This window comes from Coniophora puteana (assembly GCF_000271625.1).
Source record: "Coniophora puteana RWD-64-598 SS2 unplaced genomic scaffold CONPUscaffold_9, whole genome shotgun sequence".
Taxonomy (NCBI): domain Eukaryota; kingdom Fungi; phylum Basidiomycota; class Agaricomycetes; order Boletales; family Coniophoraceae; genus Coniophora; species Coniophora puteana.
In genome coordinates this window covers 426,025-452,317 of record NW_006913061.1, presented here as the reverse complement: position 1 = coordinate 452,317, position 26,293 = coordinate 426,025, and the positions used below count along the sequence as shown (strand labels likewise).

The following is a 26,293-nucleotide window of genomic DNA, read 5'->3' as shown; positions in this document are numbered from 1 at the left end:
TGTGGACGGGATGACAGCTCGGGACGCGCCGGACTCGATTGCTGTCGCCCGTTCGGTAGAACCCGGGGGGTCGTGGACTGTACTGCAGAATCTCTGCCGAAACAATCACAGGTTGAGCGGGGGATGCGCTCGAGCGCATCTTGCAGAATCTGTCACGGCGGAGAATCCTGTTATCACTGGCCCCGCCGTGACAAATTCTGCAAAAGGGCCCCCCTCCTGATTGCCTGCGTGTTCTGCAAGGTAATGACACCCACGCCTCATTTATTGGACACCGTGGTAGGGCGCTATGATAGACATGTAGGGCATTTTGGGTGATGCACTTGAGGTTGGTCATGAGTTGATACGTGTCATTCAAAAGATCGATAGTTTTCCCTTTATCCGGCATTGTCGTCCAGGTCTATTAAAAGGTATATATTGAGCAACGGAGAAAATTCAGAGAATCGGGCAATTGTCGACCTACGTTAATGCGTCCAACTGCTTGAAGTAGGGCGGCAACGCAGTGATCAAAGGCGCCTGTCAAGGAAACTACTTCAATCCAATGAAGCATGTGCCCCTTGACAAACGATGAAAGAAGATCTTGTAATCTAGGGTCGGGTGATGATTTACAAATGTGGTGAAGCCAGTACTTTGCAGCGTATGCCAGGGCTGGAGTAACTGCCTCGTCCCTTTTGGCTGCAAAATCCTCGATTTCGTTCAAGTGTAAATGTGAAGCATCATCAAAACCACAAATGTTTTTGATGAGCGCCCCGCCCATGAGCTCTAAACAATCGCAAGTGAGATTATAGTGAGCAGCTTCATCCCAGAGGAAGTCGCGCAGCGATGTATGATATGGTTTGACAGGTTCAGCTGAGTTGATAGGTGGGACGTAGACAATGGCAGCCAACGAATCAAGTACTGGACGGGCGTCGTACTGAACAAGGCGCATGATGTCGAGTATGGGCAAAGGCTCGCATAATGTCAAGATGTACACGAGGAGAGACGTCCCTTTCGACGCCTGGTCAGATGAGGGAATGAGATAACGGTATAGCTCCTCAACGTTGCTCGTTAGCTGCTGCGTCCGTAACAGCGCTTCGAGAAACTGTTGCATGTCGGATGGGCGTTCAATTTTTTGTTCCATGAATGTAACGATCTTCGCGGCGACAATGAATCGGCGGGAAACCCTATCAACAAGGAGCTGAAGGTTGGCAGGCGATGACCAAGGCTTCGGAAGGGAAACGTAGGGTGCACGGCTGATATCGTCAAAAAACGATTTGAGAAAGCGCTCAATATCGTCCCTGGCGTCAAAGTTCTCCATGACGTGCCGTAGAACGAGGGCGGGCTTAGTCAGAGCGTCTTCAATACGCGAGTAAGGGCGACTAGTTACCACGATGTGAAAGTTGGCTGTTCGTTTATCTTCAAGCACCCGGGCGAAGGAGTCAACCAACTGACCGAGGCGTCGATTACGGTAACCCGGCTCGCACTCGTCGAGTGCATCAAACAACATGATTGCTGTCAGACCCTTTTCCTTCCACATCATGGAAAGCTCTCTAAGAGGCTCGAGGACAAGTCGCGTGAACTGCTGGTCTCGCGAGCGTGCCAGCTTAAGAAGAGACGGGTCATCAAGAAGCGCCTTGATGATGACCTCTTTGGCACGTGGATGACAGAGACCGAGCTGGTAGGATATGGTGGGTATGAGTCGGTCGTCGTTGCTACAAATAGCATGCTGACGGGAAAAGAAAAATGACGCCACAAGCGCGCCGCTGGCGTGGAGCCCCTGCGCTAGTGTGTGAGCCACAGCGGACTTGCCGGATCCGGACTCGCCAAAGAGCAAGATGATCTTCTTGTTCTCGGTTCCGATGGCGGTGCGGAGGGTGTCAAGGAGATCAACACGAGTACCTGGAAGGCACTGGGAGAATGGCTCACGCTCAGGAGAGTCGAACGGAGCGGAGTGAACGCATCTGTCGCTGAGTTTTTGCCAAGCTTTTAGGCGGATTGGGTCGGCCATGACTGCAAGGTGTTGCTTCGTGCGAGCGTAAGTGCGACTGGGACTGGGACAATGGTTCGTAACACTCACCTTGGCGAGACCAGTATCAGAGATCGGTGGGAAGCGAAGCACGGTGAGAAGGAGACGTATGGGTAATTTCGATGTACGTCAGAGTCTGAGAGGGTAACCTGTGAAAGAAACGCCGAAGCCCTTCTGCAGTGATTTGCGCGTAACCTGTAAACAGCTGTAAAGGGAAAAGAAGGGGAAGCAAGACGTCTTGAGGTTCCGGTGACCGTCCCGGAGCAAGTCAACCTGTACAAAAACCTCAAGCTGTCTCGAGTATATTGCGAGTAACCTGTAAAAACCTGCGAAAAGGAGGAGGGGGAAAGCAGGGGATGGATGGATGTCTTGGGGATCCCGGCGTTTAACCGAGGGCGAGTCTATCCGCAGAGAGAAACGCCCGAGCTTTTGCAAATGATCGTTGGAAGCCGGAGAAACGGGGAGAAACGGCGAAGAACGAAAAAGGTCTGAATGCTCGAGTCTGAGGTGAAATACGAGTGATGAATTTGCGGATGGATGTCTGCAAGTTTGGGCTCGGTACTCTGTGGGTGATCTGGTGGGTTGTTGGAGGGGGAAGGGGGAGGAGACAAAGAGCACGTCGCCGTAAAGTAGGAAGGAGGCAAGGGAATGAGGCGAGCGCGACGTTAGCTGTATTCTGATCAGAACATGTGCGATGATGGAAGGTACCATGCCCGCATATTCCATTGCAGGGCACGAGGGTGGACTAAGGTAGTTCACCCTATCGATATGGATGCAGGAGGCAGGTTCCAATCAGTGCCATGCACTGCAAAGTAGGCGCTGAGAAACTGCAACTCAACCAGGCGCGCTCTTCTCTGATAAATATCAAGGGTCTGAGATTAATGAATGCTGTGGACGGAATGCCATACAGGAGGTGCCGTGGTCAGCCAAGGCAGGTGATGGGAATGGAAGTGAATGTTTGCTAAGCTTGCAACGAGGGTCTCATCTGGCCATCGATTCCATAGCTGTGTAAACCTTGACAAGCGGTGGCAGCGTCATCACCTATCGTCTATCTTCCGCATAGAGTCGATGTACGAACGCCCGTAGGCCCAGTCGTAGCGATAACATGGTTTCAGCGGAGATGAGCAAAGTCATAATGTTCTGGAGCGAGAGAGTGCAAGTATTCAGCAGAAATCAGAAGAGCCGAAGGAATAGATTAAGGCTGTATGTCGACACGACACGTACGTTATCCCACTGTAAGCCCGCCGGCTTACGACGACACTATGACGCCACATCCGCGGCGATCTCAGACTCCGCCTCGACCGCCTCGATCGCTCCACACCGATCACATTTCACCTTTGCACAACTGCTTCGATCGACATTTCAATTTGCTTCTAATTTACTTCCGTCGTTCCTCGGCATCTCGACTACTCGATACCTCGCCCATGACTTTCTACCTTCTCGATACGTCCCTCTTGGAATAGCCTCTCGTTTTCCCTTTATATGCAGACTCGTACGATATCCACTTTCGTTAGCTACTAGCTCTCCTACTCTCCTAGTACTCTCCCTGTATCCGTCTCTCTACGAATCACATCGTCGTCCTATTCACTCGTCGTCCGAATTCAGTGTTTCCCGCTTTGGCGGGTTTCCACCCACTCCCAAACGGAAAACACGCCCAATCTGAGCGCCTAACCTATCCATCCTGTATGGTTCTGCTCTTCTATCCGGGATCGCTCCTTGGGCTCCATCCAATCAACATCATCATAGATCTGTATTACTTTTTCGCGATCAGAAAGCACTGACAGGGTACGGGGCGATACATACGACGTGAGCATAGGACAGTGTGCAAGTGCGCTGGTCCTTGCCATGCTTTCATTACAGGAGCCAGCGTGGCTTGGGTAAGCATGCACGATTGACGAGTCGCAGGCATTTGTCGGAACTTGGGGAAAGTCATTGATAGCATTGGCCTTTCTTACGACGTGTAGCTCCTGTGGCCCGGAAAGTTGCGGAATTGATCGCCTTGGGACGAGACTGTGTCAGCCGTGTAAAGCGCAAGAAATATGCGGACCGCCAGGCGAACCTAGAATCACTGGGTCGTGGAAGTGACCACCAGGGTTCTACGAATGGTCGCTGCAGAACACAGCACCGGCGCTTCATCACACTTCACTCACATGGCAGTTAGCGTAAGCATGAGGCGGCGAGAGCAATTGTCATCTTCGTGAGCGCTCCCAACTGAACAGATGGCGGACAGAGTCTGAATTGTGAATGGATGATCGATCAACCTCGAGCACACTGATCTGCCTTATTCATACCTGATTCTTTCCAGTGACAAAATAGGTTTCGGGCCAAGTCTGAGGAGCGATACAGAATCAGAAACCAACGTTCAGAGATTTCCGGGATCCTCGCCAAGCTGCTACAATGACACTCGGAACCGATGTCCGCGCACGAGCTCTATGAGCCCCATCCGCACAGCGTCCTGCATCCCGCTTACGGCGCAAGCTCAGGTGGCAACACCGACCTCCTGTACTCGTTCTCCCCGATACCCTTCGCGACGCCTTCAAACACCTCAAACGCGTCCGCCTCCGCATCGAACACGAAGAGCGGCTCGGGCCGAGGCAAGTCGAGCATCGACCCGCGGTCGCCCGGCTGGCAGCGATGCCACCAGTTACGAACGTCTTCGCCGATGAGCTGGGATTCGCGCATGCGGAGATATCTGTATGGGGGCGTGGAGAGTGAGCGACGGCGCGGGGATACGAGAGAGGATGGAGAGCGAAGGAGAGGAGGAGAGAGGAAAGAATGAGGCTCACCGGATCTTCTCCCATGCTTGAACTGCGAGCCGCTTTGCACGATTGTCCTATTCGCTGAATGTTAGCACTTCTCTCCAGTAAAACCACTGAACGGCCACAAAAGACAGACTTACGGGAGGAATGCGTGCGCCGCGTCTCCAATAAGCACTACCTTCTCAGGTTTGCTTATCCATGTCGGGAGCGGATCGTGGATGATGGGTTTCCAGTCGATGCACGACGGCGCTTTCGCGAGCGTCGCTGCACAGCGGCTCCCAGCCATCGACGATGGCGAGCACATCCTCCATCTTGCCCGGGAAGGACCAGTGTCTGTCGCTTCGAAGTCTCCACAGTCTCTCCTGGTGAGCGCTGACACGCCGCGAGGGCCGGACATGTCATGTCCGTGCCTTCTTCTTTGGCGCCGTGACGACGAGCGCGAACAAGGAGATGGGGAGAGAGGTCACCGACGGATAGTGGTTTGTGCAGAGATAAGATGCGGACAAGTAGAGACGTGCCGGCCGAACTGTGCCCTGACGAGTCAATGACATGACGGTATAGCTCGTCGATATTGCTGGTTAACTGTTGCTTCTGTAACAGCGTATTGAGAAATCGCCGCATGCCGAATGGTTGCTTCTGTTTTAGCAGCCTGACAATTGTTGAAGCAACGATGAATCGACGAGACACCCGATCCACAAGGAGCTGGAGGTCAGCGTATGATGGCCATGGCTTTGGAAGAGAGAAGTGAGGGACACGGCTGATATCATCGAAAGACGTTTTCAGGAAGAGCTCAATATCATCTCTGGCGTCAAATTCCTCCATGACGTACGGTAAAACAAGGGTCGGCCTAGCCAAGACGTCCTGAATATGAGAGTAGGGACAACTCGTTACCACCACATGGAAATTAGCTATGCCTTCGTCTTGAAGTGCCTTGACAAATGGGTCAACTAGCTCACGGAGACGATGATTGTTCTCGCCCGGTTCGCACTCATCGAGTGCATCAAAAAGCATGATAGCTATCATCTTCGCATCCCTCCAAACAAATTTGAGCGCCCTCAATGGCTCGAGGACGAGCTGAACAAACTGCTCGTTTCGCGAGCGTTCCGGCTTAAGCAGAGAGGGATCATCGACCAGCGCCTTAGTGATGATCTCTTTGGCAAGTGGATGGTGGACACCAAGCTGATATGAGATCGTATGAATAAAGCTGTCGGATGTACTGCGAGCGGGGTGGCGACGGGAGAAGAAAAATGACGCCGCAAGCACGCCGCTGGTGTGGAGTTCCTGCGCTAGCGTGTAGGCCACAGCGGACTTGCCGGATCCGGACTCGCCGGAGAGCCAGATGATCTTCTTGTTCTCGGTTCTAATGGCGGTGCGGAGGGTGTCGAGGAGACGGTCGCGAGTACCTTCGAGGCACTGGGAGAACGGCTGACGCTCAGAGGAGTCGAATTGGGCGGAGTGAACGCAAATGTCGTCGAGTTTTTGCCAAGCGCCGTCAAGGCGAGCCTGGTCGGTCATGACTGCAAGGTGTTGCTTTTTGCGAGCGTAAGCGCGACTGTGGCTGGGACAACGGTTCGTAAAGCTCACTCGGCAAGACCAGTAGGTAAGCAGAGATCGGTGGGAAGTGAAGCACGGTGAGAGGAAGACGTATGGGTAAATTCGATGTACGTCAAAGACTGAGACGATAACCTGTAAAAGAAACGCTGAAGCCTATCTGCAGTATCTCGCGCGTAACCTGTAGAGGGCTGTAAAGGAAAAAGAAGGGGAAACGAGATATCTTGAGGTTCCGGTGACCGTCCTAGAGCAAGTCAACCTGTAAAAAAAACCTCGAGCTATCTTGAGTATCTTGCGAGTGACCTGTAAAAACCTGTGAAACGGAGGAGGGGGGAGAAGGGAACGGAGGGATGTCTTGGGGGTTTCGGCGTTTAACCGAGGGCGAGTCTATCCGCAGAGAGAAACTGCCGAGCTTTTGCAGATATTCCTTGACAGCCGGTGGGCAAGGGGCAAAATGGCGAAGAACGAGAAAAGTTTGGATGCTTCGAGTCTGAGACGGAATACGAGGGATCAATTTGCGGATGGGTGTCTTTAAGTTTGGGTTGGGTACTCTGTGGGCGAGCGATTGGGTTGTTATAGGTGAAAAGGGAGGGGACAATTAGCACGTCGCCGCATATGTAATATGAAGACGGCAGGAGCACGGAGGCGAGCGCGACGTTAGCTGTATTCTGATCAGAACGTGTGCGATGATGAAAGGCACCATGCCCGCGTATTCCATTGCAGGGCACGAGGGTGGACTAAGACAAGACACGACGTCGCGTAAACGCTCCGTCCCCACGCTGTACAGGTGTAGTCACACGTCGTCGAAGTATTTTTTCATGCAGGCTATTTAACTTAATACATGGACAATAATACTGTACATTTGACTTCGACAAATTACATCAAGTTTAATGATCTGAGAGGGGAAGTTAAATGAGATTGCACGAAAGATAGCGTAGTCATACCTGGCCGCGAGAAGCGCTCTCGTAATAGCCGGTTCAAGTTCAACATGAGTGGACCGACTGAGACTCTGGTTGACAGTTATGTTCTCTTGCATGTGGCAAAAAGAATCTGCTGAAATATCCAACGAACAGTCAATAGCTACGGGCTCGAATTGCTCTTCGAAGCTTTTGGTGCAAACGATAGTTCCGGTGGAGCATGAAACTCCGTCGCGGGTGACAAACACACTAAACACGTTAGCAGAAGGCATGAACCGAGTTTGAGTGTGATGGAAATGAGGGCGAAAGTGTTGAGTGGAAAAGTGATAAGATAATGCAGCTAGTCGGTTCGCAAGATCATACCCTCTTATGACATGAAAATGAATGCGATAATCCCCTTGTCTGTTGTATCGCATGTGGTGGGATGCCCTTGCCCGAACGAGAAGTATCTTGAAACCATGCGCAATTTCATCTGTCTCAGTGGAGGGGCACAGCACATACGTACGTTTTCAACGTTGCGCATCCCATCTTCAAACGTGGGTAAATACGCGCAAGCAGGAGGGGCCCAAGAGGCATCTTTCCGCGCAAAAATGATGCCCGAGCAGAACGTGAGACAGTGACAATGGTCGCATGTGAGAGCACGACGAAGTTGAATACACTGGGTGGGCCAGAACCCCCGCCTAGGCAGCCTCAACTGCGTCGCAGCGCCAGCCTGGCTCAGTTTTTCGAGGTCCATGATAAGATAATTTCGAGTGCGCAGCATATCTTCTCAAGCAACACAACCTTGGCGTCACCCTCATAGACGGAGGATATGCCAGCTTTTCCGGGGGTGTCATCATGGTAGCACAGCAACCTCGGTGGCAGATGGGGTGGACGTGCATGCGTGGGACTCGAGCTATTAATGAGATGGGCGCGACGGCGTCTCCGGGGTATTTGAAGGGCTCGGACGCTAGGAAGAGTGTGCAAGAGTCTCCCAAAAGGAACGACGGCGGGGACGGACTACGCAGACCTCGGAGAAAGCAAATAGGGAAACAACGGAAACTGACAGGTTGAGGAGACGGGTGGCCCTGTTTTATACCTAAAGACGGGTGTAAGGGGTTTAAACCGTTAAACATAGTAGCTAGTAAGGAGTGGTGTCTGAGGGACATCGATGCCCAACTGAATGTACACTGGGTCTTAACCCATAGAATAGCGAATAACTGCGGAAAAGAGACTTTAGCACAATTCGGTCGAGCATTTATAATCTAAAACAGGGTGAACATGGGCACAACATCGGAGGTTGCGTACAGGAGTATCGAGAAAAGATTGTATAGAAACTCTTGTCATATTCTGTGAAGGGACGCTAAAGGGGCGAACATCATTCAAAATAAAAGGTTCAACGCGTACGCAGCAGCAGCGCCACAAAGGGACTCGCGTTGAAGTATAGAACCACTACCGACCTACATTCTGAAAACAGGGGACATTCAAAAGCGGGCAACGTGCGGGCCGACAGGAGCCGCAACCAAACACAACCACACCGTTCGTGTCATAAGTTTGAAGATACGATTAGATTAGATAGCTCACCCTATCAATACGAGTGAAAGAACTAGTCTCCAATCAGTGCCATGCACTGCACACTAGGCGCTGAGAAGCGGCAACTCAACTAGAGGCGCTCTTCTCTGATAAGTAGCAAGAGCCCGAGATCAATGGATGCTGTGAACGAGATGTCATACACGAGGTGCTGTGGTCAGTCAAGTCAGCAATGTGAAGGGAAGTGAATGTTTGCTAAGCCTGCAACGAGGGTCTCATCTGGCCGATTCCATAGCCGTGTCCACCTTTACAGGTGGTGGCAGTGGCGTCACCTGGGATCGATCTTCTGCATAAAACCAATGTGGGGACGCTTGTGGGCCCAGTCGTTGCGATGACAGGTCTTTCAGCAGCGATGAGCAAAGTCAGAACAGCGACAGGCGTTCTGGAGCGAGAGAGTTCAAATATTCAGTAGAAATAAGAAGAGCCAAAGGACTGGATCAAGGCTGTATGTCGACATGACACGTACACTATCCCGCTTCCAAACAGAACACACGCCCAACTTGGCCGCCTAACATATCCATCCTGTATGTTTTCTGTTCTTCCGCTCGGGGTTGCTCCTTTTGGCTCCATGCAGTCAACTCTATCACTGAACTGTATTATTTTTGGCGATCAGAAAGCATTTACAGGATACGGGGCGATACATACAGCAGGAATATAGGGCAGTGCGAGGTATGTTATCTTTGTCGTATTTTCACAGATTGCGGTGCAAAGGAGCCAACGCGTTTCAGGCAAACACATGCGATCGATGGGACGGAGGCGTTTGGGGGTGCTTGGGGCAGGACATTGACAGCAATGGGCTTCCTTGAGCCGTGCAATTCCTGTAGGCTGGCTATTCGTGAAACGTATCGCTTAGGAGGTGCCTTTTGTCGGCACTGAAATAAACAGGGAATATGAGCATTCACAAGCGTACCTGGGGCCAATAGCTTAACAGCTGTTTATGACGGGCTATATGTTGCGAAGGATCATATAGAAGGTTTCCGCACAGCCCAGGGCCGGCGCTCCATTACGCTCCACTCATGAGCCTATAATGACTCTTAGCTTGATACCTATAACCGGCGAGAACAACCGTGATCTTCGGGACCACTGCTGTCTCTGAACAACGCCAGGGTGAAGCCGTATTCACGTAGCGCCATTTCTAGTAGCGACAGAGGTTACGGGCCAGTCTGAGGAACGCCACAGTCAGCAAGTAACATTCAGGGATCCCAGAATCATACAGTGAGCTGCAACAGCAATACCCATTATCAACAACGACGCACGAGCACTCAACACCTCGTATGTTTCACTCATCCCCACCATGAAACAAATCATGCATCCCGCATCCCGATCACGGCGCAGGCTCAGGCGGCAAAACAGGCCTGTTGTATCCGTTCTCCCTTATATCCCTCGCCGCGCCGTCGAAGACCTCGGACACGTCCGCCTCGGCGTCAAACGCGAAGGGCCACTCGGGCCGGGTTACATCGAGCATCGGCCCGCGGTCGCCTGGCTGGCAGTGATGCCACCGGTTGTGGACATCTTCGCCGATGAGCTGGGTTTCACGTACGCGGAGGTATCTGTGTGGAAGTGCGGAAAGTGAGTGATGGTAAAGGTATAGGGTGTGGGGTGAAAGGAAAAGAGAGGAGAGCATCAGAAAGATATGAGTCTCACCGGATCCTCTGCCTGCTTGAAATTGCGAGCGGAAGGATGTCATTCCCCGCGCGTTGAAAAGCGATTGCGAGAACGAATCCATCTTCGGTCGCCTGCGAGCCGCCTTGCATACTTTGTCCTATTTACCACATTTTAGCACTTCTCTCCATTACTACAAGCGCTGAACGGTCACAAGAGATGGACTTACGAAAGGAAAGAGTGCGCCGCGTCCCCGATAAGCACCACCCTTGCAGACTTGCTAACCCACGTCGGGAGCGGATGGTGGATGATGAGCTTCCAGTTGATGCACGATGACACTCTAGCGAGAGTCGCAGTGCAGTGGGGGTCCCAACCATTGACGATGGCATGCAAGTCCTCCATCTTGCTTGAGAAGCACCAGTCGTTCCTGTTGCAGTGACATGAGTATCTCTCGCTGTGGATGAGTGGGGTAGGCGGAAAGTGGAAGGGGGGGAGAGAATAGAGGTGAAGAGAATAGAGAATAGAGAATAGGCTTTGGGAGACGTACTTGCGCGTAATGACCCACGAGATCTCCTTCCCGCCCTTGGCTGACGACGCGAGGAAGTGCAAGCCCCTGCCGATCCAACCAAAGAACGCGTCTTTCGCCATTGTGAGGTAGTCCGTCAGCGGATCCGTGCCGATGCCCTGTTCCTGCCCGTTGAACCACACGCGGTAGACGGCGTATCAGGACAACTTCGGCTTGTCGTCGTATCCTTGTATAAGTCACGCACGTCTTATCGGCCAACGACCTTAGCCTAGGTAGCAAAAATAAACGCACCAGAATATACTTCCCCGCCCTACTCCTCATTCCATCCGCAGCAGTGACCGGATCCGCCTCCAAACACATCACTTCCCGCTTCGCATCCACCCTTACCCAAACCTTACCACTCGCCTCGTCCTCATAGTACTCCTGCGTATTGCGCCTGACCAGACGTCAATGCCGAGCGAGACGGCGTACTGGCAGATAACATGGTGCATTTCCGCACGATGCTCGTCGTACTCCCCTGTGCGCCAAAGGGGCTGCGGCAGCGGCTGCTCGCTTGTGATCTCGCCAAGGTAGTCATGCAGGACGAATTTGTCGACGTGGCAGCGTAGCTCCCATATCCTAGCAAGGATCTACGAGCTGAGGTTAAAGGTTTTGATAGAGGAACGGAGAAAAGAGACTGACTTGTCCTGCAAACCCCAGCGCTGGATGATACGGCCGACATTGGGTCCAACACTAACAACCTAGTATAGCGGTGAGGGTGTATGTAATGGGGGGAACAATGGGGCGGGCCGTAAATCCCCTGGTCAAATGTCAACGGTAGAACCTCAAAGAAAGGAAGAGGAGCGTGTCGACTCACTCTGGATATGCAGACCCAGTACCCTCCAATACCACTACCGAATGACTCTTCCTCTCATAAGCGGCCTCCAACCTTCTAATGACGATGATCTTGTCGGATGTGCTTGCTTGCGGCGCTACGATGCCTGTGTCGTGACCATAAGGAATTGATGGCGTCCTATCTGTGACGAAGGCGAGCGTGGAGATAGGCAACTTGACAATGTGGACATCCTACTTGACTTCGCGTCGTATTAGACGTCCTTGAACATAGCCTGACTCATTCTGTGAACAATGCAACGATGGTGAGAATCGGGGTCTGCGCAGTGCATGCAGGGCTTCGCGATGACGTTTTGAGGCTCGTCAGCTGAGGCGTCGCGTTCCTATGCAAGAGCGAGCGTGAAGAGCATTTAGCCATTCGAGGCATTCATTCAGTGCTATATGGAAGCCAAAGGGTTATCGATGCACCAGAAGGCTGCACGATAGTGTTAGTGGGAATGGGGGGATGTATCTTAATCGCATAGACAGACCTTTCGCGCCAGCCGAAGGTAAACAGGGCAGTAGCCAACGACAGTCGCGGAACGATGAGAGAGAGTGTGTGTTGCTGGAGAAGCATTCCCGGGGTGTATGGTTATGTTGTCGATCCAAGCTTGTTCAGCGCTCGCTCGGAGAGGCTTGGGCTGATACTTGTCAAAGGGATTGGTTGGGAAAAACACGCTCACGCCAACGGGAGATGGTCTGGGTTTGTGGCACGATCATAGGGCACACATGAAATCGGATAAATCATAAACACACTTGGACGGCAGACATGTCGGGCACACCAAACGGCGCAGTCTCTGAGTCAGCCGGGGAGCGCCGAATGTGTGCGGGCCGGATGCCGGATTCTCACGGCTGGACGCGCTCGACGGCGTCATCGTTCTCTGAAAGCCAGCGACGGCGGCTCACATCTCTTGACCCGCGTCTTTGTGATATGAGACGATTATCTTCCGCGCTCTTCCAAGATCTATCTACGGGAGAGTATGCCCACATCTCTCTGAGCCCCTTGTCGGGAAAGAACACAAAGACAAGCATCACGAGTCCGGCACTAGTCCCTCGAGGTTTCGCATGCCGAAGCTCTCGAGTCTCGAAACGCTTAAGCTTGGTGCGTCATTGATACCCGTCCTCTTGCTTCAGTATCCTAATCCAGTAGCGATCGTGTCCCTCAGAGACCATAGTCAACTATGCCTTTCTCGCCTGACAAGTTACCTCCCCCACATCCACAGATGTACCCCACCCATCATTATCAATTCATCACCGAGGCAGGAGCCGTGCAGCTTGTTCATACGCTGTACTCTACGCGCGAGGTTGTAACCCTTGCTCGTCGTGGATCATATTACATCATCAACATCAATCTCCCCCATGGCGTTTGCATACACTGATCAGTGCGTTCTTTCTCGTCTTTTTTCAGTTTAGTTGCCTCAACTAAGCCCAATCATTCATTCGCGCATATGTAGGCCGAAGCCATGTGGTCTGCTGCTCCTTTCCTACTTTGCTATCGCACACCACAGCGCGTGACGCCAACGTCAACATCCACCCGCAGACCCTCAAGCGAAGAAATCTTGAACATGCTTGCGGGTAGTATGACATACATGCGCTCACTATACGTCAAAAATCGCGATCAGATGGAAAACGCGGGCCGCTGAGAGGTGCACTGCAGGTGGGCGGAGGGATAGCCGGTTAACCTATGCAACCGTGAGTTCCGTTTATTTGCATTGGCTTTCTTTCTTGTCTGGCCCCCCGCGTATGTATCTGATCTTCCTTCCTTCCTTCATCTTTCTTATCAAGTTCTTTCTCCGTTACTCGTTCGGCGTGCTTACCATTTCCCAAACTTTGCAGGACCTCATCCGCCTCCGGCCTAACCTTCTGCGTCAGTGACGAGTCCCTGCTCGTGGGCATGTGAAAACGTCAACGCGAAGAGCACAGTACGTCTTATGTTAACATACGGCGAGCTCAACGTCGCTTTCTAGAACCATCCGCGACCTCGAGCGGCGGCTCAAGCGCGGGTCTTAGTCGTTTGGATATTCCGGCTGGGTTGTGGCCAGGTGCGTCCTCGCTCTCGCTCCCTCGTCTCTCGTCCTGTTTAACGTGTGGATTGTACCCAAATAAAGCAAGCCATCGCCTCGCTAATACAACAGCCTCGGAAATTCGGACGCATACACCAAGTCTCACATTGACACGTAGGAATCCCTCTATGAGAAGGACTAAGCATGGGTGGTGATGAAGTAAGACTTGTTCTTGAAAACAGTAGGGTTTCATTCTGCGTAAGGCTGATGGATCTGGCTTGTAGGACTTGTGTGTTGTCACACCATCTGGACGTATGTACATGAGACAGATACAACCCCGCTTATACAGTTTCTGGTCGCGGGTCATGTTAGCAGCTGTGAGTATGCTATGGGATGTCCAACATTAGACAAACCTAAATTTGCTATCGCATAGCTTGCATACTACACGCTTCGACGAAGGGCACGGGGCAAGCCCTTCGGCCTCATCGATCGAGATCCTCGAACTAGCGCCCATTAGGCGCTCGCCTCATACAAAGCGCTGATAACAGCGCACGTGGGAAGGATCCCCGTTCGATAAACCACGACTCAGAAGGTGCTGTTGCACTGATCCACGAGTTCACGAGCTCGCAAAACTCAGTACAAGGTTCAGTGGAGACACTACGTGTGCGATAACGTTCAGACTGCCCTTCTCAGAGCCGCACAGCAGGGGAGATAGTCTGGGAAGCTTAATTGGCGCGATCTCACCCATTGCTAGAAACCGTACCAAGGACAATTTTTGGATTCGCCATTCAACCCCAGGTCCTTATAGCGACAGATATTTGGGACAACCCGAGGTCTGACAAGCAAACACTGCAGGGAAGGCGCTACCATGGTTGTATGCGGATATTGTAACCTTACGCGACACAAGCGGCTTGCCATTGATTCATTGCTCGAAGTGTGAAGCTGCAGGATCACGTTATTTCGAGGCCTTGTCCGACCTTGAGCGTAGCTCACCGAGTACATGCGATGAAGGACTGGCAGTCCAACTCTACATAATATCGAGTGACCCTTAAATCTCGTGCGGCTGGCTCGTGCAAGAAGTCTTCGAGCTTCCGGATTACAGAGCTGGCGAGTAAAGTCGGCGCCTGACGAGGATTAACGGAAAATATGACAAACGAGTGGGATTATGTACGCATGAGCAATGGCATGATATGATTGTCATAAATGTATCATCCTGTCAATGGTTTAAGACGAGAGCATGGCGATGGGAGGATTTACAGAGGAAGGAAGCCTTCCGTGTCTCCTATAACACCGATAACGAACAACACTCACCGCTTCCGGGATGAACGGATGCGCCGCCTTCCCGATGAGTACCATGCACACGGACCTGGTGATCCAAGTCGGGAGCGGGTCGTGAATGATGAGTTTTCGATATACGGCGGCGCCTTTCGGGCGTCACCGCACGGCGAGGCTCTCGCCCGTCTACGAAGGTGAGCATGTCCTCCGTATTTCCCAGGGAAGACTATTTATTGAACATCTCGAGGTCGTTCCTATCGGCGTGAAGTCAGAATCTGGCTCTCAGTGGACCATGTCGCGAATAATAGCGAGACGGCGGAGGGGAAGAGGGTATAGGGTACAGAGGGTATGAGGTGGAGTCAGAGAGACATACCTATGCGCGAAGATCAAATCCTACGAGACCCCATCCCGCGCTTGGCCGACGACGTGAGTAAGTGCACGTTTCTGCCTATCCAAAGAAGGTATTTTCGCCCCTCGTGAGGCTCCTCGACAGCGGGTCCTTGTCCACACGCAGCTCCTCCCCGTTGGACCACACGCGGTAGATAGCGTCGAAAGATGATCCGAGTTTGTCGTTGTGTCCCTACATGAGCTATGCACGTCTTATCAGCCGACGATGTTGAATGAAGCAGGGATGAACGCACCGATGTGTATCTCATCACCTTACGCCCCACCCCGTCGACTGCGAAGACCAGATCTCCCTCCATACAAATCATCTCCCCCTTCACCTCCACAGTTACTCGGGGCTTGCTAGCTGTATCATTCTCGAATGCTCCGAGATGCTACGCCTGGATCGGACATCGATGCCTGGCGAACAGGAGTACTTGTAAACGATTTCGTGCATCTCCGCGCAGGGCCCGTCGTATATCCCCACGGCATGATCTCGCTGAGGTAGTCGTGCAAACTAAGTTTGTCGACGTATCGGCGCAGCTCCCATGGCTAGTATCAAAAGGTTATGCTTAAGGCATTTGAAGGACGTTAAAGGGACTGACCGTGAGCTATCGTGCGAAGTTCCAGCGATCAATGGTACGACCGGCGTTCAGTCCGGTGCTGATTGTTTTAAAGAGCGTTGAGAATGTATGAGCGGCATGGGTGATGGGAGACGGCGTACTTTTTCTTAAACGTCATCGATGAGTTTACAAAGCACGAACGCGTCGACTCACTCTAGTATGGAGCACCGGCACCCACTACAGCGCTGGTGCCAGGCGCTCCCTCTCCTTGTCCTCAATCGCCCGCACGATGCCTCCGAACCCTCCTCCAATGGTGATAGTGATGACGTCTCGTGCTTTCCAGCGATGCTACGAGGGCGGTATAATTGAGTTGGATGTTCGATGTCATTTTGACCGACGGGGAAAAGAGATAAACCGCACGATAGCGTTGCCCCGTGTTCAAGTGTGCGGTCTACTGTAATAGAGGACAGCATTCGTCATTCCATGAAAGGCGGGACATTAGTCAAAAAGAACCTATATGCAATACACTCAATGCCTTGCGAGAGGGCTTTTGACGATGATCAGACAAGATAGCGTCTCCTCGTGAGAGGGGAAGAGTGAAAGGTATTCTACCAATCGAGGTATGATGGCGAGGAAATTTCGAAGGGAGGGAGTTAGGTAGTATGGAGAAGTCTGATAACTGCAGATGTGTCGTAGAGCTGCATGGAAGAGTCAGTGACAGCTAAGATAGACCATTAAACCGCATCAAACCTTTCGCGCCAACTGAGGGTAGAAGAGTACCAACATGCTACAGCAACAGGACAGTACGGGAGGATAAATGGATTGCATTCCCCTCGTGTAGTGGACCCTCAGGCTGAAAGACTTGCTGAGCAGTGGTTCGGGCTAGTGCTTCCTTGCTAAAGGGACGTAACGCGTGCTGGGAGATCCAAGATCACGACGTTCGTGCGGGTGCACGTAAGGTTGAGAACGCCGGGTTTTGCTTGCGGATGATGAGGTGTTTACATCGGGCAGCGGGGTGAACATCAGTCCAGGCCGGGGGGTTCATGCATCGAGGAGAAACGCGTTTGGACGACAGACGCTTTTGTGAGGAGCCAGCCGGGAGTCACTGAAAACATCCGGGCCGGACGCCGAATTCTCAAGGCTCTGACCTTCCGCTTCGGATGGACGGCGGGATGCTGGCGGCTCGGTGCTCTTCTATCGCCCACTCAACCTAGCCAGTAGTCGTCGATCGTACAATGCAAGACTCAGATAGTGGCACCACCCCACCCTGAAAGCATTATGATTGATTAATCATGCTCCAATCGTCTACACCTCAATAGGTGTTACCCTCACCCACTCGTTCCGCGTAAACGTCGCCACCAGCTAGCAAGCTTTCCCGCAGAACCTTCGACTACAAAGCCTTGCAATATTGGGAATGGCAAGCAGAAAGTGCCGGAAGGATCACGAGGACTATAACGAAGCATGAGACGTGTCTAGAAGGTTCGTCTTCATAGTCTGGATCTGTGAGCTCTCCTTGGCTACGCTCTGTCTTGAATTTTCATATCTGCGTCACGAATTATTCCTCTCGCGGTTCTAGAACGTCGCCGGGCACCAGGGTACTCGCCCTTGGACTCCCCAGAAGTCTGGCCATTTCCACCCTCGAAAGACAGCTGCGTGCGCGCATGAGCCGCGTCCCGGCTCAGAGAAAAGTACTACACTGCAGCCATTGGTGTCGGATATGGCGACAGAAATCAACGTCATGCATTGGAGATTGGTACCTTTTATGCGACAAATAAGGATAGAGCTGTGTGGATCACCGTGCGTCGCCCCAAATCTGCTTTTCTTTCGTCCACGATGTTCCATGCAGTGTAATGGGCACAGTGAAGTCCTCCGCACCCGCGGAACGCTTCCCACGAGAAATTCCACGAAGACGTCGAGAGAAAGATAAAGGAGGTATCCAAGAGGATGTCTGAGCGGCCCGTAAGCAGGTCGCTATTTCTTCCCATGTTGACCCCGTTGCATCCATCGTCGGACCAGATTCCACCTCATGAGCTCTCCTGGTGAGCGGCGACACATCACGAGGGCCGGCCATGACATGTCCATGCCTTCTTCTTTGGCTGATGGCGAGCGCGGATAGGGATATAGGGCGATGGGCGAAATACGATGCTGGGTAGTGGTGTCGGGCCTGTGGATTTGCTTGCGCGGAACGCGAACTCGAGGCATGAATGTATGCGACCATGAATGTATGCGACGGCCAAGGTGCGTCTTTGAGTCGCTTTGGGACTTGGTTCGCGGTGCCTGTTACAACCTCGAAGCAAGTTCCCTGTTCCTCTATCCATCCCCGTCCCGCAACTTGCTTACATCATTTGTGGTCTCCTTTGTCGTTCTTATCCCTGTTCCTCTCAAGCTACATCCACCCACCCAAGCTGACTCGTCGACCCAATTCAGGCTCGAGATTCATTGACCAGCAAGACCTATTCACACCTTCTGCCTGACTCAACGGTTCAAGTACATGCCTAAAGTGATTCAATTGGACTGTCGTCGGAAGGAAACGCGACGGAGCATCGTTTCATCTCACGTAGCCCTCGCTTCCGGACAATCAGTGACTCGCGCAACACGAAGAAAGACAGGTGTGCTGATGCTTGCATTATCCTGTCCCTGGGTTTGAGATCCGAGTTTTCTCGGGCTGACAGCTCGAATCAATTCGCATTCCCTTTAGGCAGCTTAACTGTATCATATGATTCGTTGGTACATACACATACACGGGTCAAAAACGTCGTATTACTCTGCTAGCGCTTCGAGAAGGTGTTGGGATATGCGGGGCCTCTATGACAACGACTTGCCACTGAGTGCACGCCTAATCAGCACCGGATTAGCAAGAACCAAGTAGTCACGTATTTATCGAAACTCGAGGATTAAAGGCAACTCGCGCTCGGTTGAAAAGATGAGAACCCCGGACTCTCCGAACTTGCGCACCGCAGCTCTTGTTTTGTATACACGTTCGAAGTCGTCATTATACAGCAAGACGTTATTATACGGCAGGTCGCCGACCATAGGCCTGTACTTTTGAGGAATCCAAATAACTCTGCGAGGACCATCCCCCCACAGCCAGCCATCAGGATCAAGCCTGAACGAGGACGAAGTGTGCACGTCTAGGATGGTACCCGTAGGATATTTCTCCGTGACTCTAAAAGATTGGTCTTGATCTGCGCTGGATTAGCATGGCGAGTTTAAGCGCGAGCATAAGGACCCACATTCCTCGAGGAGGAGAAATCCTTCATCTACTCCGACATTTCTATTGTTCGGGCCGCGAACAAGGCGAACAAGGCGATGAATGTACTTGTTGACGTGTGAGCTGCCAGTGCTGATGATACGCGAGTTCTCCATCTCATCCGGCTTCCAGTCCAAGTAGGGATTGACATCACATGAAGCCTCATAGTTCCAGTTAGAGTGCGGGGGTGTGAGTTGCATTTCATGTATATCCCACTGGAGCGTGCCATCCGACCCTATTTGAGCAGGGCGTTGCAAGCGTAACCTATCACTCCCCGCAAAGGCCATGCTTTTGACGAGGATGCTGTTATAGTCTAGTATCCTAGAAACTTCTTCGCCGCCTGCGATACTCCATACGATAATTCCACGAACATTGCCCAGTACAGCAAGATAAGAGGAGTTTGGCGAGAAGCAAGCTATATTGGGGAAAGGGGGCAGGCGGTCCGAGTCCATGGTTAAGATTCGCTCCATAGGATGGGTACTAGTGTGGTAGACGCTTAGTACAGTGTTGTCTCGATTGTCTCTAGGACCCAGACCAAGGAGGGTTCCGTCCCGAGAGCAGAAGCATAATATCGATGTTGGGGATTGTATAAGCGTGTCGCAATATTCATCTGGAATTCTTGCTGTAGTTTTCCTGCCCTGCGTATCTCGAATTTGAAGCCACCCTTGACACTGCGCAATCTGAACCACAGCAAATACGTCGTCGCCGCAGCCAGGCACAGCTCTCCGGACTACATCTTTCTTGTCATTTTCGGAACCCGGAGGAGATAATAGGCAGGGGTCGATGAGCTCAATACATGACTCTGATGTAGTAAACGGAATGAATGCGACGCTCTCTTGTGCGGTCGCGAAGTTAAAGTCCCTCTTCATGCCATAATCGCAAGACCAGTAGTACACGCCATCAAGCTTAAAGATACCACGTTCAAGTGCCGTGATGCTGTACTGACGGAGTGATGCGTCAAAGTAGTCCTGCGCCTGCAAAACACGGGAGTCAGTCTCTGTGTCGGAATTACGGTCGGGACTTGATCGTCTGGAAATATGAGTAGACATATGTCGTAACACATCGTAGGGGACGAATTCTATGTGGTGCTCATTGAGAGGGCCCACACTGTAGGGGACAAACGCGATGCCGTGCTCAGTGAGAGCGAATGAATATTGGGGCACAGTTGCATGCCTTGGAGAAGAACCAAGAGATATGCGGCAGATGAAATCTCCGCTACGGCAGTTCCACATACTGACAATGAAAGTCTCAGAAGAATCGTGCCCAGCGGCAATAACGAACGAATGTTGGGACGAGAGGGGTGGCTTCTCTTCCATGATAGAATCTTCAAAATTACAATAGTACACTCTTGAGTACACTCGAGAATAGTCGAGTCCATGAAGGATGGTTGTAAATCCTGGGTGACCATTGACCGTTGCAATAGTCAATCTATCGCGGTCGATCCAGCACACTAGATCACCAGCTGAGGAGATAGCTGCAACATCAACGTTCTCTGCTGGAATTGGGGAGATAGTGTTGGTTGAAAAATTCCAGATGTGTATCACAACTCCAGACCCCCGTGACTTCTGTGAGTTGCAATAGGCAAGGACAGAGGAGTTCTTGCTGAAGAAAGCCAATCCCCGTAGTCCAAAAGCCTTAGTGGAGCTCTTTAGACGAGGACGGGATGCAGCTACGACATTGGCCATAATATCCCATACCTCGATCTTCTTTTCTCCCAATACAGCTGCAAGGCGACCATCAAAAGAGGTACAGAGCACCTTGGCACCATCATCGAAGTTGATTACTCGAACAACAGGACTCCAATCTTCATCGAGCCCTTCGACAGCAGTAGCTGATGCTCCGCATAGGACGTGTTTATAGGCTTTCCGAATTATGGTATTTGTTGGACACAGCGGTAGGGCGTTATGATAGACATGGAGAGCATTTTGGGTGATGCAGTCGAAGAACTCGTTCATGAGCCGATATGTGTCATTCAAGAGGGCAATGGTCTCCTCGTGATCAGGTATTGACGTCCAGGTCTATTGAAAGGGTATATATTGAGCAACGGAGAAAACTCAGAGAATCGGCCAATTGTCAACCTACTTTAATGTGTGAAAGTGCTCGAAACAGAGCGGCAATACAGTGGCCGAAAACGCCTGTCAGGGACGCTACTTCAATCCAATGGAGCATGTGCTCCTTGACGAACAATGAAAGAAGGTATTGCATTCGACGATCGGGCGGTGACTCGCAAAGGTGGTGGAGCCAGAACCTCGCAGCATATGCCAGGGCAGGATAGATTTTCTCGTCTCTCTTGGCTGCAAATTCCTCAATCTCAGTGTGTAGACGTGAAGCATCACCAAAGTCACATATATCTTTAGTGAGCGGTCCATCCATGAGCTCTAAGCAAATGGTAGTGAGGGAGCAGTGAGCAGCGGCAGGACTGGAATATAGCGCCTGGGTCCGTGACTTGTCCCAAAGGAAGTCGCGCAGCGACGTGTGATATGTTGTGACGGGCTCGTTAGAACCATCACGTGGGACATAAACAATAGCAGCCATGGAGTCAAGGATGGGGCGGACATCGTATTGAACGAGGGATGAGAGATCATGAACAGATAGTGGTTGGTACAGCGATAAGATACAGACAAGTAGAGATGTGCCGGTCGAACTGTGCCCTGACGAGTTAATGACGTGACGGTATAGCTCGTCGATATTGCTAGTTAATTGCTGCGTCTGTAACAGCGTAGCGAGAAACCGCCGTACGTCGGATGGCCGCTTCTGCTTTAGCAGCCTGATAACTGTTGAAGCAACGATGAAACGACGAGACACACGATCCACAAGGAGCTGGAGCTCAGCGTTTGATGGCCATGACTTTGGAAGAGAGAAGTGAGGGATACACCTGAGATCGTTGAAAGACGTTTCCAGGTAGAGCTCAATATCATCTCTGGCGTCAAAGTCATCCATGACGTACGGTAAAACAAGGGTCGGCCTAGCCAAGACGTCCTGAATGTGAGAATAGGGACGACTCGTTACCACCACGTGGAAATTAGCTATGCCTTCGTCTTGAAGTGCCTTGACAAAGAAGTCGACTAGCTCGCGGAGACTATCATTGCTTTCGCCTGGCTCGCACTCATCAAGTGCGTCAAAGAGCATGACTGCTACCTTTCCTGCATCTTTCCAGATAAGTCTGAGCGCCCTCAGCGGCTCGAGGACGAGCCGAGTGAACTGCTCGGTCCGGGAGCGTTCCGGCCGAAGCAGAAAGGGATCATCCGCAAGTGCATTGGTGATAATCTCTTTGGCATGTCGATGGTGGAGACCGAGCTGATATGCGATTGTAGAGATGAAATTGTCGGATTTACTGCGAAGAGGGTGTCGACGGGAGAAGAAGAACGACGCCGCAAGCGCGCCGCTAGCGTGGAGCTCCTGAGCTAGCGTGTGGGCCACGGCGGACTTGCCGGACCCGGACTCGCCCGAGAGCCAGATGATCTTCTTGGTCTGAGTCCTAATGGCGGTGCGGAGGGTGTTGAGTAGGTGGCCACGAGTACCTGGGAGGCACTGGGAGAATGGCCGACGCTCATGGGAGTCGAATTGAGCAGAGTGAATGCAAGTTTCGCCGAGTTTTTGCCACTGAGTGTCAAGGCGAGCCTGATCGGTCATAACTGAAAGGTACTGCTTCATGCGAGCGTAAGCGCAAATTTGGCTGGGACAGCGGGCCGTAATGCTCACCTTAGCGATACCAGTAGGTAAACAGAGAGAGGTGGAAAGTGAAGCACGATGAGAAGACGACGAATAGATACTTTCGATGTACGTCAAAGTCTGAGACGGTAACCTGTAAAAGAAACGCTCAAGCCTATGCCAAGTATCTTGCGCGTAACCTGTAAACAGCTGTAAAGGAAAAAGAAGGGGAAGGAAGACAAGGTGAGGTTCCGGTGACCGTCCCAGAGCAAGTCAACCTGTAAAAAAAACCTCGAGCTATCTTGAGTATCTTGCGAGTAAGCTGTAAAAACCTGTGAAACGGAGGAGGGGGGAAGAAGGGAACGGAGGGATGTCTTGTGGATTTCGCCGTTTGACTGAGGGCGAGTCTATCCGCAGAGAGAAACTGCCGAGCTTTTGCAGATAATCGTTGGCAGCCGGTGGGTAAGGGGCAAAATGGCGAAGAACGAGAAAAGTCTGGATGCTTCAAGTCTGAGGCGGAATACGAGTGATCAATTTGGGGATGGGTGTCTGTAAGTTTGAGTTGGGTACTCTGTGGGCGAGCGGATGGGTTGTCGGAGGAGAAAGATGGAGGAGACAACGAGCACGTCGCCGTATATGTAGTAGGAAGACAACACGAGCACGAATGCGAGCGCGACGTTAGCTGTATTCCGATCAGAACATGTGCGATGATGGAAGGCACTACAGCTGGCATTACGCTCGCGTATTCCATTGCAGGGCACGAGGGTGTACCAAGATAACTCACCCTATCGATACGGATGCAGCAACTAGGCTCCAACCAGTGACATGCACTGCACAGTAGGCGCTGAGATCTGAGAAACGGCAACTCAGTCGGGTAAATCCTTCTCCTGATAAGTATCATGGGCCCTAGATCAATGGATGCTGTGAACGGGATGCCATACACGAGGTGTCGTGGTCAGCCAAGGCAGCGATGGGAGGGGAAGTGAAAGATTGCTAAACCTGCAACGAGGGTCTCATCTGACCTTCGATTCCACAGCTGTGTACAACCCGACAGGTGGCGGCGTCATCACCTGCCCGCGTCGCTGATCTTCCGCATCGAATCAAATGTAGAAACGCCCGTGGGCCCAGTCGTGGCGATGACAGGTCATTCAACGGCGACGAGAAAAGTCAGAACAGCGATAGGCATTCTGGAGCGAGAGGGTGCAATCATTCAGTAGAAAATAAGAAGAGCCGAAGGAAAGGATCAAAGCTGTACTACAATAGGACACGTACGCTACCTCGTCTCCAAACGGAACACCAGTCCAACATGAGCGCCTAACCTGTCCATCATGCATGTGTCTCTTCTTCTATTCGGGGTCGCTCCCTTTGGCTCCATCTCGTCAACTTTATCATTGAACTGTATTATTTTTGGCAATCAGAAAGCATTGACAGGGTACGGGGCGATACATACGGCATGAAGACAGGGCAGTGTACAAGCGTGCTGGTCTTTACCATGCTTTCATCAAGGGAGTCAGCGTGTAAGCACGTACGATTGACGGGGCGTAGGCATTCGTTGGGACTTGGGAGAAGCCAGTGATAGCATTGGGGCTTTCTTACAGCGTATAACTCCTGTGGCTCGGCTATTTGCGAATCGTATCGCCCTAAGACGAGACTTCGTCAGCTCTGTGATGCCAAGAAACATACAGACTACCAGGCATACATATAACCGCTGGGTTGTGGACGTGACCACGAGGGGTCCTGTGGATGGTCGGTGCAGAGCACGGCCCCGGCGCTTCACCATACTGCATTCACGCGGGAATTAACACGGGAATGAGGCAGCGAGAGCAATCGAGATCTTCGCGCGCGCTCCAAGCGGAACAGATGAGAACAGAGCGTGCACTGAGAATGGATTGTCCTCGAGCACACTAATCTGCCTTATTCACGCCTGCCTCTTTCCAGTGGCAAAGAGGTTTAGGGTCAAGTCTGAGGAGCGACACAATATCAGCAACCAACATTCATAAATTCCGAGATCCTCGCCAAGCTGCAACAATATTCGTTATCGACGTCTACACAGGAGCCCTATAAGCAGTGTCCTCACCACATCCTGCATCCCGTTCATACTCACGGCGAAAGCTCAGGCGGCAACACCGGCCTCGCACACCTCTTCTCCCTGATATCCTTCGCGACACCATCAAATGCCTCGTACGCGTCCGCTTCAGCTTCAAACGCGAACAGCCACTCTGGGCAGGGCACATCCGGCCAACGGTCGTCCGGCTGGTCGCGACGCCACCGGTTACGGACATCTTCGCCAACTAGCTGGGATCCGCGGACGCGGAGGTATCTGTATGTAGGCATGGAGGGTAAGCGATAGTGCGGAGAGATACGATTGGGCATGAAACCAAAAGAGCGTCGGAAAGGTATTAGTCTCACCGGATCTTCTCCCATCCTTATACGGTGAGCAGGAGATTGTCTTTCCCTGCAATCTGGGGAGCGACAGCGAGAACGCCGCCGTCTTCGATCGCCTGCGAGCCACCTTGCATGCTTGTCCTATACATACCACATCATCAAGATATATCACACGGCACAAAACCTAAAGTGGAAAACTCACGAGAGGGAAGGATGCGCCATGCCCCCAATAAGTATCACTCTTGCTTGAAAATCCACATCGGGAGCGGATCGTGGATGATGAGTCCCAGTGAAAACACCCTCTATTGGAATCGTTGTTCTTCTATCTAAATATGTACAATCTGCGGAATTCGATGACGACGTGACACTTTCGCACTTGTAATCATCAGTTCCGGAAGCCGATTTGTATCCGGCGACGACATTCTCGACTCGAGCGAAAATGAGCTCAAGCGCTCAACTTAGATTGGAGAATAGCTTAGAACTAATGTAGCCTACACTAGAAACAAAACCCACACGCGCATTTCATCTAAACGAGGCGGCCAAATTAAAGTAAGGCTACTCGACGCGGCTGAGTCAACCGAGCATCGCAAATACACTAAGTCCACGCGGCGCGCCTTCACTACACTTTGCCCTCCGAGTCACAATGCCGCGCGAGCTACCCCCGGTTAACGGTAATGACGATCGCGTCAAGCAAGGCCTGTACAAGCTCTGCTCATGCGATCGCTGTTGCGCCAAGAACCACGGCCAACCACTATATGTGGCCGTATCAACTTACTACGTTCACAATCCCACCAACGCTCGAACGTCGGGCCTGCCACAGGCCGCCAAGGATGCCCTTCGAGCAATGCACCAGGTCTTCCCCCGTGCAAGCGAACCTGTGGCTGGCCCATCTACAGGTCCGGGTTCGCGTTCTCGCTCGCCCTCACTTCACGCCAAGGAGGAGACACGCTCAAAGCGTGCTCGCGTTGAGGACGCTCCTGAAGATG

The 26,293-nt window shown here is 52.0% G+C and overlaps 7 protein-coding genes across 7 annotated transcripts; 1 reads left to right on the top strand and 6 right to left on the bottom strand.

Annotated features, from left to right (window-relative positions):
* Window positions 1–530: 530 nt before the first annotated feature.
* On the bottom strand, window positions 531–1,984 carry CONPUDRAFT_166772 (uncharacterized protein; the record flags this gene model as incomplete). The annotated part of the gene is made up of 2 exons (XM_007772467.1): window positions 531–553; window positions 607–1,984. The coding sequence occupies 2 exons, from the start codon at window positions 1,982–1,984 to the stop codon at window positions 531–533; spliced, it is 1,401 nt and encodes a 466-aa protein (XP_007770657.1).
* Window positions 1,985–5,745: 3,761 nt separating this feature from the next.
* On the bottom strand, window positions 5,746–6,111 carry CONPUDRAFT_23777 (uncharacterized protein; the record flags this gene model as incomplete). Its single annotated transcript, XM_007772202.1, has 1 exon — window positions 5,746–6,111. A coding segment is annotated over one exon (366 nt), but the record flags the coding sequence as incomplete, so codon positions are not given.
* A 4,011-nt stretch (window positions 6,112–10,122) lies between these two features.
* CONPUDRAFT_155599 (uncharacterized protein) lies at window positions 10,123–11,647 on the bottom strand (the record flags this gene model as incomplete). Its single annotated transcript, XM_007772466.1, has 6 exons — window positions 10,123–10,348; window positions 10,630–10,827; window positions 10,948–11,090; window positions 11,218–11,362; window positions 11,398–11,555; window positions 11,621–11,647. The coding sequence occupies 6 exons, from the start codon at window positions 11,645–11,647 to the stop codon at window positions 10,123–10,125; spliced, it is 897 nt and encodes a 298-aa protein (XP_007770656.1).
* Window positions 11,648–15,522: 3,875 nt separating this feature from the next.
* On the bottom strand, window positions 15,523–15,778 carry CONPUDRAFT_155598 (uncharacterized protein; the record flags this gene model as incomplete). The annotated part of the gene is made up of 2 exons (XM_007772465.1): window positions 15,523–15,654; window positions 15,716–15,778. The coding sequence occupies 2 exons, from the start codon at window positions 15,776–15,778 to the stop codon at window positions 15,523–15,525; spliced, it is 195 nt and encodes a 64-aa protein (XP_007770655.1).
* Window positions 15,779–21,353: 5,575 nt separating this feature from the next.
* On the bottom strand, window positions 21,354–23,743 carry CONPUDRAFT_166769 (uncharacterized protein; the record flags this gene model as incomplete). The annotated part of the gene is made up of 3 exons (XM_007772464.1): window positions 23,707–23,743; window positions 22,974–23,604; window positions 21,354–22,919 (listed from the first exon to the last, which is right to left on the bottom strand). A coding segment is annotated over exon 3 (1,551 nt), but the record flags the coding sequence as incomplete, so codon positions are not given.
* A 554-nt stretch (window positions 23,744–24,297) lies between these two features.
* On the bottom strand, window positions 24,298–25,387 carry CONPUDRAFT_166768 (uncharacterized protein; the record flags this gene model as incomplete). The annotated part of the gene is made up of 5 exons (XM_007772463.1): window positions 25,332–25,387; window positions 25,000–25,242; window positions 24,622–24,942; window positions 24,373–24,562; window positions 24,298–24,318 (listed from the first exon to the last, which is right to left on the bottom strand). Coding segments are annotated over exons 3-5 (297 nt in total), but the record flags the coding sequence as incomplete, so codon positions are not given.
* Window positions 25,388–25,940: 553 nt separating this feature from the next.
* Window positions 25,941–26,288, top strand: CONPUDRAFT_166767 (uncharacterized protein; the record flags this gene model as incomplete). The annotated part of the gene is made up of 2 exons (XM_007772462.1): window positions 25,941–26,209; window positions 26,278–26,288. Exons 1-2 carry the CDS (start codon window positions 25,951–25,953, stop codon window positions 26,286–26,288), a joined length of 270 nt encoding a protein of 89 aa, XP_007770652.1. The 5' UTR covers window positions 25,941–25,950.
* Between the last annotated feature and the right edge of the window lie 5 nt (window positions 26,289–26,293).